The following is a 12,733-nucleotide window of genomic DNA, read 5'->3' on the forward strand; positions in this document are numbered from 1 at the left end:
CTGAGGAAAAAGGGGGTTTCACTTGAATATTTCTTCAAACTATATAAGTTCATGCATAATTATCTCAGAGATTATTGTTTTTATTTCAAGAAATCTAATTTGGTGGATGAAGAACATGAGAGCATAATTTTAATCAATCTCCCTTGAAACTTCTTAAAATAACACTAGCTAATGACTACTTGTGAGATAGCAAGCTATTCTCCCCTCATCGGCCACATATATCTTTCTGAAATATTTGCTGGACTATCAGTGACAAACCAGAAAAACAAAAAGGAAGCAAATATAGCTCAACTTACACTTCACTGAAAAATATTTCTAATCTCCTTTTTGTCACTCAAATCACACCTAGTCATAATGATTTCCAAATGCTATGGTCTGTTACCAGTGGCTTTCCCACAGAAACAACATCAATCTGAATAGTGGTTTTAAGGCAAAAGCATTCTTTCAGCAGCCTACCAGAATTATCAAAGAATTTAATGCAGTAGGTCACTCATTTGAGGCATAACCATACTAGCTAATTTCATCAAGTTAAGAAAATATCTTGTTCAACTATAAAATCCTAGAAGTCACTGGACAGCATTCTGTCTATTGCCTTTGTCAGCTTTTAATTATGTCACATTACCAAACTGCCAAAGCAGAGTACAACTGATAGCACACAGCCCGTCTGAGAAATCTATTTTTAGCCTGCAATTCAATCAGCATACTTACAATGGCTAGGATTAAAGCCCAAGACAGCCACATTGCTGTATATAGGCCAATGCAATCACATGTTGAAACATGTTGAGAGAAAGTTGTGGTGAGCTAGAGTCAAGGTTGGGAGGAGCAGTCCCAGACAGACAGCTGCTGTGTGCCAGTGGATTCTCCATGGGCATAAGCACACTCCCACATCTCGCCCGCCTTGATCAACAGTCTACCAAGGACAACATTGAAACAAATGACAGTTTTACTCCAGTTCCTTCCAGTATGATGTAGTGCTCATGAAAGACAGACAACGTTTTGGCAACCTTAAAAATCAACATACTTCTATCTTCATAGGCAGCTGTTCAGATGACACAGTTTTGTTCACGCTACAGTAGCTCACTTCGGTTCTGCCCTGAAAACACTGCCCATGAGAAGACACCTCAGTGCTTGCTCTGCGTGCTCTTGAACTTCTGTGCTGAGGTAGCAGTTACCTGTTTTGAAATAGCATTTGCAAGGATGTTTTTAAATACCTGTCTTCCGTGGCACTGAATAAAAATATTTAAAAACTTCCTTTCCTCAAGCCAGGAAGCTTTTATACTTTCAAGTGTTAACTCTTAATTAAAAATGTTAAGCACTTGCTGTCTTTTTAATCTCCAGGAATCACATTTTCAAGCTTTTCCCCTAGCAAGCATACAGTCTTCTGGGTTGTTTGTTTGTGTTAAAAAAACAACAGAAAACATGCTACACACCCTAAGCTTGCTGTATAACAGACAGCTTCAGACTTAGGACCTAATGTTTTAAAACTATCAAAACAAAACATAAAGATGACACCACAATTTGATCACTTATCCTCTAGGATATATTTAAATAAGCTATCAAATAGTCATGACTTTCATACACTAAAATTGCAGATGAATATAAATCAATGATGTGAGGAAGAGTAGGGCTGCTTTACATTACCGGTTTCCCAGGACCTTTAATGTTTTTGATGCAGTTCCTGAAAACTTTGTACAGATGAACATTATGAGATGCTTCCTTCTAAAACAAACTCCTTGACAAGAGAAAGACTACAATGAACACGTACACGTTTTTGAAGGACTTTCAAGCTCAACATATGTACAGATTAAAGCAGATGTAATTAGCAAAAAAAAGAACATTTACACCTTGAGATAAGTCTGTCCATCTCCAGATTTCAATCTTACCAGAGGGTGCTGTTTCTCTGAAGGGCAATTTTTCGAGTGCTGATTGCTTCTCTTCAGAAAGTGAAATAAAAGCACCAGGAAAACTGAAGTGTGAGAATCTGAATAGTAAAGCTCAGTAACGTAAAGACAGGGGCATACCCTAGGCTTATCAGGAATTCACATTTATAACTGTGGTGGCTATTTTCCTTCACATTTCAAAAACAAGCAAAAAGAAGTCCATCAAGACAACAGGGAACCTAAAGGTATAATTCAGTAGCATCTGAAGTTAGAAACACAGTAAGTATCAAAACCCATCCTCCTCCGCCTTCTGAAAGATCAGGATTTTCTTCCACCCCTTTCCCCACAACTTTCAGCTCCATCAGAAAAATGGATCATTTTCCTATTTAATCCAGAATCCAATCTACAAGAAGTTTCTTAACTACAGTAGCACACAGAAGGCAGAATAAAGCTCAGTTAAATCATTATACGGTAGCTAAAACAATACTACAGACAAATTAACTTTTTAATTAGCCTCAAAAAAAGCAACAACTGAACTCAGCATCTAAACAAGAATGAGTTACCACCTACAAGGCAATTAGAACAAATTTAAATGTAGTACTTTCAATAACTCAAGCTCACTTCTGCTCAAAATGTGAGCAGAACAGTATATTTCAGTAGGAAGGGACCTACAACAATCATCTAGTCCAACTGCCTGACCAATTCAGAGCTGACCAAAAGTTAAAGCATGTTGTTAAGGGCATTGTCCAAATGCCTCTTAGGCTTGGGGCAACAAACACCCCTCTAGGAATCCTGTCCCAGTGTTTGACCACCCCCTCAGTAAATAAATGTTTCCTTATGTCCAGTCTAAACTTTACCTCGTGCAGCTCTGAATCATTCCCATGTGTCCTGCCACTGGGTACCTTGGAGAAGAGATCAGTACATCCCCCTCCACTTTCCCAATGTAGAAAGAGGACATCAACAAGCAAACATAACAAACAGTATTAAAATATAAACTGAAGGGTGCATGAGAGGGAGGGAATATTTGGGTCACAGGCAAAAACAAACAGTGGATACTAAATCCAGAAGAGTTGTACTTCTTTCTACCTTGTACAGCCACAAGACAAAATATCTTATGTATTACAATCAAACCAGAACAAAAAATTCACAGTGAAATGAGAGTCCTTCAACTGTGACCAGCAATGAACATTGCAATACATTAATAATTTAGAATTCTAACACAGGTTAAATCAGTCACATTTGTCTTAAATGAAATACCACGTTTTACTTATAGCCCTGCTTTTCCACTTGTGAATAAAGCCTGCATGCCCTACTTGTGGTCACTGGAGACTTACAGGCCTTCTGTAGTTGTAAAAGAAGCTTGACTCAACTGGTAGCATGATACAGAATACCTGAAATAAAGAATGATATCAATAAGGAAGAAATGCATGTAGAGATTGAAAAGCACAAAGAATGTAATTTGCCCTAACAGAACCTTTTCTTCCTCAGACAGTCTTTTGAAAAATGCCCACTTTCAAATCAAATTACAGCTTCCTATAAAGACATCTAAAGGAAGGAGTTAGACAAAATCTGACTTATGAGAGAAACTTTTGAAATTCAGAAGTTACTAACCTTAAGACCAATACACTTTCACAACCACAACTCACTGCTACCAGGCTTCTCAGTCTTTATACCACTTTTCAAGACTTAAAAAAAAAAAAAAAACCAAAAAAAAAAAAAACCAAAAACAAAAACAAGAAATCCCACAAATTCACTTTTCACTGGAAATGGTCAGCTACAGAGATCCTCATTGCTGAAACTGTGAGGTTCATTTGTGCTGCCCTGTCTCATAGGCAATCACCCCTTTCTTCCAAGAGGCACAAGAAATATCACCCTTTTCTTTCTCCCCCTCATTTCTCCAGCTGCTCATCACCTTTAATTGCTCAGGCCCTGCAGGATTGCTACACCTCTCAGGTGCAAAGAATAAAGCTCAACAGGTATCCTTAATTCTCTGCCTGGCAAAGCCGGGAGGGTTTCCCCCACTAGAGACACCAAGACCTCCCATAAAGAGGGCAGAGGACTCCAGATTTTTGCAACCCAACTCCCTCACAATGCTAGAGATGAAAGGGGAAAAAAGAACCCCTTTGTGCATGGAGCCAAAGGTCAGGCTCCAGGGACAGCTGCTGCAGTATGGTAATAAACAGAGCATAGATATGTAGCTCTTTAGATTTCTCTACTTCCCACAAAATGCCAAGTGTTTCCAAGTACTAGAAGCCTATTTATGTCTACCCCACAGCTAGAACAGAGTCATCGCTGGTGCTTTGGAGAAAATTCAGAACTTCTGTTCCACCCTGACAAGAACCAGGCACAAGTTCACACTTGGCATTTCACTAGCACAAATGAGATTCCTGTTTGTGTCCCAATTGCGCGCTCTGCTAATAGGCTCCTTCCTTGCAAAACTTACTGTAAAATAGCCTTGTAGTAATGAAAGAAGTAAGAAAACAGACAGGATGTGCTTTTTCAGTTAGCCTTACCTTGCATATGCCCCTTGGATGAGCAACCCAGCTGGCACAGCTATGAGAGCTACAGCTGCCTCCTTTGCCAGCCCCCAAATCACGCCAGGTGGTTCACAATGAAATTGCTGAGCAGCCCCACCCGAGAGAGGCCAGGAAGTGCATCTTCTCCTTGCTGATAACAGAGATGTCTGAAAAAGCTAGACACAAAATCCCCACACTGCTCACCAGCAGCTGAGGCAGCTACCTCCAAAGCTGTTACATGTGGCTGCAATAGTATATTTACAATTCTAAAGAAAATACTTATTTTCTCAATTTCACTTACAAAGGCTGAAGGGCTCATTGGTAAATCTGAGGCAACTAGCTTCAAAGAACAGTGCAGCAATGTCTTGTATTTTCATTTTTTAATCAATATCAATGTTACTTTATTTTTTCTTTTTCACTAGCATAGTATGTAGTTTCTAAAAGCAGAAGATAGCACAGAAACCAAGAAGAAGGCATAACTAACTTTCTTTCCTAAACAGGGAAACACAAGCTATCCATAAGTGCATTTTATTCCAATGTAATCACGCATGCTACGTAGAAGAGGAAAAATGTGTTTGATTTATCTGTATCGAGTTAAAGCAATACAACTGGTTTACCTACACAAAGCACAAGATACAGGTTACTGTTTTTGTGGCCAACAACCATAAAGCTTCAAATCATACACCCCTTCACTACTGCATGTAATCCTGCATACCTGACTTAACTTTGTATTACAGCTTGGTTATTTATGTAGCTTTTTCTCACCTTCATGGTATCAAGAGTTCAACTGTCAGTAAGCACATCATAAGCCTATGCAAGTCTCATTTTCCAAGTATATATACTTCACCTTAAAAACCACTCCAGAACTACAACTAAAAGGAGATGAAGCTGCTTTCCCAGTCGACTCCACTCGTTGGTATTCAGCCTACTAAGCACTACCATGTAAAATTATGACCAATATGACCAAAGATCAATAAAAATGCATTGTCCTTGTTTAGTAATAGTAACCAGGCATCCAGGATCAAAATTAGAAATTTTTTAAGGGCTTTGTAATTCAAACAAATATCCTACTCATAAAATTGACAGGTCAGTTTAAAAGTATGACTACTAAAGAAAGTCAGGTAGTCATACTGAAAGAAAAAAGTCTTAAGGCATTTTGGTTTGGTTTTTTTTGGAGTATTCTTACATTCTTAAAAAGAAGCAATTCTCTCATTCCCAGCATTTTAAATGTTTGGAACTGGAAACTGCAATGCATTTTTTTAATATATATGTGTTAAGCTGATGACATGTGGAAAGTCAACTCTCAAGTCTCACGCACCTTTACTTCAATAGTTTCATATGCCAGATGGTTGCAGATGTTTCTAGGTAGCTGGGCCTACTAGAGAGCTCACTGCTACTCTTGTCCAAACTTGTTCCTCTGCTAAAAATATGTAACAACATTCCTTGCTGTCTTATTAATAACTGTAATACAATATAAAGTTAATATTAATATAATGCAATCCAGGTGGTGTGGAAAGTGATGACAGAGGTGTAATAGCTGGCACTCTTTCCTCGGAGCCAGTAATGAAGTAATATCCTAGCACATGGATACAGCCTACTGAAGCAAAGAAGGTGTATAGCCCCAGCACAGACCACTCGAAGTCACCAAAAAATACATGACACTTTTTGAAAGAGCAGAGGTACTAACCTTTCCTGGCTGAATTTCAGTCAGAGAAGTGAACAGTAAAACCAATTAACATTGCCATAGGTGATAATGTGATAGTTGATTGACTGACAGCTCAGCTACCTTGCATACACTTGCAAGAGGGGTGTAATACCATCCTCACAACCCAGCAAGTGAGATCAGACAGAAAGAAAAGGGACTCTCATTTAGACCCTAATTATTTGTGAGAGAGGAAAGCTGTGAAAACACAGGGAAAACTCTTCCTCAACATTTTTAGAACTCATGTTCTTATTTAGGACAATGTGGGAAGAAGAGTAGATCGCAACATGCCAGGTCCCACCACTTTTCTCTGACCATTCCTCCACCAACATAGATATGGACTGAAGTCGTCTTAGTCTCTTGCTAACTGAAGCAAACAGCAATCTTCATACAAGAATTTTGGAAGAAAGGAGGTAGCTACAGCTGGTTTTGAAAGAAAACATCAACATTTCCAAGGATAAGACTTGGGGTATGATAACAGCAAGGACTACCTTCTTCCAATTCATCTGTTTCATTACAAACCTCCAGCAAAAGCATGGTGATGCGAGTTTCCAGAGGCTGCATCTGACCCATCTGTGATTTCAAAATTTAAAACTACCTGCTGACATCATGTTCACACCCATCACTCTTGACACTGAGTTCTACAAAGACTCTTATGTGGTGAGCAGCCAAATTGAAAGATTTGCAAGAGAGAAATGTCAAATTCAAGAATGAGACCTCTGGCATAGGGCTGCTCCTCTGCTTTTACAATATGGCTTTTAAGCCTAGATCAAACAAATGAACTGAACTGTAACTTGCCCAAACTATAACTTGTCAAAAGAACCTTGCAAGAACTTCAAAGACCTCCAACGTTAAACCACCAGAGATAAAGCCGAGAATTTGACAGTTACTTTGTATCTGCCATAGGGGTATCTCTGTTCCTTTGAAGGCCCACACCACAGAAGACAATAAGCTGCCAGAGACTGGGCAGCTTTTCACAGTTGTGCTTTTGGGAGGGTGTTTATACTCCCCCAGAAGAGTGTGTTTCACAGAGGACTCTGATGCAGCTTGTGCTTTCAAGTCAGAAGACAGAGCTGGATCCTACCCCCCTGCACTCATAAACGCTTCCCTAGAAAATTCAAGCACACACAACCGTGACAGGGTCAATCTCTTGAAGCACAGATTTTGTCAGCTCCAAAAATACTTGGCTAGATCCAGAACACTTTGTAAACCGGTGTGAAATAACCGTTGAGTTAAATCACCTCTTCTCTCAAAGTATGGGAAAGGGCTGATGTCCACCTGCCTCAAGGATAATATGAAAGACCTAGGCATCTTGACAGCCATTAACTAAAACATTCCCCAGTCCTCAGCAGTGACACTTGCAGAAGATATCAGCCAGTTTCCCCTGCCTGTGGGTTCATTTTCCCTGGAATAACGATGATATTCTAGTTTCCATCTTCTATTCTTCAGCTCCCGTGAAGAGCATTATGACCAACCCAAAAATGTTCCCATCACTGCTACCTCCAGCAGGATCAGGATCCAAACCAACACTGCATTTCTTAATGCAACCGTGTGTCAAGGCAACGCAGGGAAAAGGAGCAAGTTGGTAGGTTTTCTGGTCTCAGAAAACCTGAGATTGATGCCAGGATATAGCCTGGCTTTGAGTTCAATGCCAGAGCTGAACTCCATGCCAGGACACGACCCAGTGGAACAGCCCCTGCTATCAGTTTACATCACACCATGCCCCAGAGTCATCCCTGGCTTTAATCTAGGGCTAATCACAGCAGCTGAAGACTGAAATCTGGATGGTTTCTTTATGAATGAAACTCCTGAATCCCTCTAGTGCTCATTGGATTTATTTACTTACAATCACTGTTTTTTTGAATGACACTGTTCCTAATTACAAATTCTTGGAAGAGTTTTAAACACAGAAGTTGCCTCCAGAGGGAACAGGAGGTCAAAACAACTACCCTTGTAGCATTTTATCTCCCCACCATGACCTCCAGTACGCCATATGCACTGTGAGATTTTTTTTTTTTCATTTTTCTTTATTACACAAATATTTCAATTACATTTTCTTGATAAATTAGACAGTGTGATTTCCTGTATTATTCTAAACATGTATTTCTTACAGAGCTGTCCCAACACTGAACAGTACTGTGGGATGTGAAAACAGAATATGGATACATAGTCAGCACACTGTAATTATATGAATAAGTTATAATGAAGAAGATCTCTAAAAAAAGCACACCACTTGACATGGGCCATATATATATATCGACTCTCCTGAATGACCCTGTGTCAGCAAGTTGTAAGTATCAAGTAACTCAAAGCAATTCAAAACCAACAAACCCAAAGTACCAAATTAGATTCAAAGTGCATTATTGGCACTGGGCCTGAGCCACAAATTTAGATCCAGTTCTGAATCTTCCCAAGATTCACAGAGATGGGCAAAAAGGACATCTGAATTTAGAGCCCATGCTTGATCCAGTTCATTTTCATGCAACAGACAGTAAGAGAGAGAAAAAATCCTCATCCAAAATGGCACCTTGGGTAGCCAAATCAATATAAGCAACCCACAAAAGCTCTGTAGCATGGCTTAGTTACTCAGCAAGAATTTGTAGACGTGGCTAAAACTACCATAACAGAATTTGTGGTACTTCCATTGCATCAGTGTGTCGCCACCTAGCACCAAGGCACCTGAAACTAAGGGGGATACCCAAGGCATGCGTTCCTGATGACAGTGCCATGCCTCGTGGGGGTCAGTTCGGCACACATGCACCAGGCACGACTGCTGCACACACAAGGCAGAATGGAGCACAACCCAGGTACAACAAGCCGCTTCATCCACAGATAGAGCCATAGCAAAAGCTATGTGCACAGACCGAAGCAGGAGGGAAAGGGTGAGGGAGAAGGTATTAGGCACATAATTCCAAGTAAAAGAAGGACTGCAGACATCCTTCTTCTCAGTTTTGCCTATCAACTGGTTTAGGTTCTCCATCTCATCCAGATACTTGATGCATTCAAGATGGTAAAGCCCATTCTAGTGAGTGCTCATGGAACTCAGCCACCTAACTTCACTGCACTTTGCAACATTCAGAAGACACTTTGTAGATCTAGATTTGCATTCACACGCAATAATTGTACGTTTAAAGAAAAGAAGTAGTAAAACCAATAGATGAAATCAAGAGTTGTACATCCAAAGAACTGGACTAAAGAAATGCTGCCTTTTGGAGTCAAACGATAACATTTGTTGTTAACAAAAAAGCTACTAACAACATGAGAGGTCACCATATCAAAACATTTTTCATTAGAGTTTTAAATTGTTTTTTAATAACTGTTTATAATATTTAACTTACAATGATTTGCAATACAAGTTATTTTATTAACTACAAAAATACCATCAACACTACAAATTTCAACACTGCAATGGTGAAATCTGACACTTAAAACCTGATGAAAGGGAACTAGCATTGATTATTCAAACTTGCTAGCAAAAAGGCCAACAGTTTCTAAGATTTCAGGAGTGACTTCGACATCAGCGTTACTATGTATTTGAGCTATAAACTCCTATGTCTGCTTCGAAATATTTTGCTCTAGTCACCATCAAGATACTAAATGGACCATCAATCCATAAGCTCACTTATTTTCAAAGTAATTAATCAACCAAGCCTCAAATGTGTCAATGTGAATTGACACCTACAATCTGCTTTGACAGCTGCATTCCTCCAAGATGACAGAATCTGTCCTGATCCTTGTGAGAAATAGAGGAAAATCCTTCTCAGTCAACTAATGTGGTGATCTAGAGACCAGTCTTGAGGAAAAGCTGGAGAAGAATATCCACACTTCTGAAAAAGAAAATTCAAGGTCTGTCCCTAAGAAGTTACACAAATCTGTTGGTTCTACAAAACCACACATACAAAGATATATTGCCAAACACAGAAAGGTTGCACTAACTGCAAGTATATATAAAGAAACAAGATTTTGGTATAATTAGTAAAAGCAAACAAGTCTAATCAACTTTTTTTTTTGTTTTCCTCGTCTTTGTAGAAGCTAAGAGAAGGCCAAGAGACAGAATTAAGGCACTCTTGAAACAGGCCCTGGTTCTGCAAACACAAAGCTAACTGTAACCATGTAAGCAGATTTCAGTGAGCTTGCCCACATAATTACAACAGCAGAAACAAAATATTTGCAAGAGTTAATCTGAGGTTCTAGCTGTCTTTCAATAGCTGGGCTTACAGCACCTCTAGAGAGTTGAAGCCATCTTTTATCCAAAGTCTACAAGTCCAGTTTCCAAAAATTAATTAAGCTTGAGAAACACACTGCACGCTGAAACACGGGGCAGGAGTTAAATGTATATAAGTGGCCATGGATTTTGGGTATCCGTGAAGACACTAAACCTTGAGGGGGTTTTGGTTAGTGTAGGGTTATTGAAAAAAAAAAAAAAAAAAAGCCAAGAAAGTATTCAAAGCAAAGAAAAAGCAACACACAACACAGTGGAATACCCTTGAAAATAAGGTTGAATTAACTGAAAATCCAGATTTTAAACTATCTCTTATTTACTTTGTTAAGTGTCGGGAATCCATCCTGGCCTTCTTTTAATTAGCTCTGACTCCAGAAAAAGCCTCCATTGAAAACAATGGGACCAGTCTCTGAATTGGGGACGACTGAGCACATGAAAACAGAATTGACCCAGCACACCAAGAGCTTCCAAAGGTTTTGTGCATTAGGCAGAGCTCTGTTCACTGGATGCTGTATCCTTGGCAACTATTATGTGAGAAACCGTTCTACAAATGCAAAACTTCTGTCTGCTCCAAGAGCTTTTATCTGAAACACTTTTATGGGGTTCTGGATATCCTTAAATCTAAGGGCACACACAGCCCTTTGTCATCTTTCCACAAGCTCCCAAGAGCAAGTTATAATACAAGTGACGTTAAGAGAGTATTTTCCTCCCACTTCATCAGAAAACAAATAAAAGTTTTACAACTTTTACTTTGTTTTCTTCTGGGAAGAAAAAAGTGGGCATTTTTTCCTCTTTTTCTGTCGTGCACTCTACAGAACTAACGTGCAGATGCAAGATAATAATGAAAGGACATCATTATTATGTCAATCAATGGCATTGCCTTGAAAACTGAAAATTCAAGGAACATGCCCGGGTGCCTGACTTCAAGGGCAGAACTACAGATGCCAGCATACTTATTAGAAGTAGTATGCAAAAAGAGATAGGCAAGATTTGACAAGGGCTATGGCAGTAACATGCTGCAGCTCTTCACAAGAGGGACTAGCGGTACCAATTGTTTCAAGGGCAGCAGACACACTGCTATTTTTACCAAAGCCCTTGCTGTAACTGCCCAGCTCGTTAAACCTCACCACAGTAAACCTCGGATCCTGCCTGCACGACCGTGATCCAGGCAGCTGGGTTGCCCTTAAACTACACGTTATTCCCCAATATCCCCAGACATTCAGGCATCGCTAGCGAGGGAAAGGCACGCAGTATTTGATACTCAACTACGGCTTCGGTTTGGTGGGGTGTTTTTCATCCCGAGCAAAACGCACAGCAGCTACAGCTACAGCAGAGGCGGAAAGCGTTAGGGAACACACGAGAGCAGCGGGGAAGCCCCTCCGGCGTCTCCCCCCGGGTCCATCCCCGGGACTTAAGGAAATATTTATACTGCCGTGGCGAGGGATAGCGCCGGCGGGGCACGGGAGCCGGCGGCCCCCGGCGCTGCAGGGCAGCCCCTCGGCCAGGCGCTCTCCCCGCGCAGCCCCGCCGGGTGAGGAGCCCGGGATGCCGTCCCGCAGGGGCCGGGGGCCGCCCGCCGCCGTTCGGCCCCTCTTCGCCGCTGCCGGGCTCCCGCGGGGAGGCCGCTACCGTTCGGCCGGTGTCCCCGACACCCCACTTCTCCCTCCCCCAATACCTTCTGCGGGGCGCGGAGGAGGCGGTGCACTCCGGGCAGCTGGGTGGCCAGCGGGATGTCCTCCCGGAAGGTGTACAGCGGCGGCCGGGTGGGCTCGGGGAAGTTGGTGCTGTTGAAGGGGTCGGTGTCATCCAGCAGCTGCACCCGGCACACCAGCGTGGCCATGGCGCATCCATCCACCGCCGCGGCCGGGTGCGGCGGGGGCGCGGGCGGGGGAGCGGGCACCCCCAAGTCACCGACACCGAGGTGCTGCCTGCGTGCCCACTGCCGGCTGGGAGCGGCACTCCCGTCCCGGCCGCAGCCCCCCCGGAGCAGGCTGGCCGGCCGGCAGCCTCCCGGCTGGCTCTCCGAGCGAGCGCCGGCCGCCTCACAGCCGCCGCGCCTCGGAGAGGCGGCCCATGGCCCCTTCCCTGCCGGGATCCACGAGTGCGGCCGCGCTTCAGGCCGAGAAAGGAGGCGGCGCCGGAGTCGCGGGGCGCGGGCAGAGCGGTGGCGGCAGCAGCAGCAGCAGCAGCAGCAGCTCCCCCATCCCCGGCCGCTGCGCGCCGAGCGGGCAGTGGGACTGCCGCGGCCGGCACCGGCAACGCAGAAGCGCCGGGCAGAGGGCGGCCAGCGCCCCCACGCGGTCACCGGAGGAGGCGCCGCCCTCAAGCGCGCCCTGGCGGACCCCTCCTCCCCACGGCCTGAGGAGACCTCCCCAACGCGGGATTCCCCCACCTCCGCCGGGCCGGGAGGAGG

General features: G+C 42.8%; 1 protein-coding gene across 1 annotated transcript in view; it reads right to left on the reverse strand.

Annotated features, from left to right (window-relative positions):
• FHOD3 (formin homology 2 domain containing 3) overlaps window positions 1-12,160 on the reverse strand; it is a gene marked incomplete at both ends in the record, with an annotated part of 379,512 nt that extends 367,352 nt beyond the window's left edge. The window contains one exon of the mRNA XM_080340636.1: window positions 11,996-12,160. Coding sequence (XP_080196762.1) covers window positions 11,996-12,160 — 165 coding nt within the window. The remainder of the gene's footprint in view (window positions 1-11,995) is intronic.
• Window positions 12,161-12,733: the final 573 nt, after the last annotated feature.

Source organism: Nesoenas mayeri (assembly GCF_963082525.1).
Source record: "Nesoenas mayeri genome assembly, chromosome: 2".
Classification (NCBI taxonomy): Eukaryota; Metazoa; Chordata; class Aves; order Columbiformes; family Columbidae; genus Nesoenas; species Nesoenas mayeri.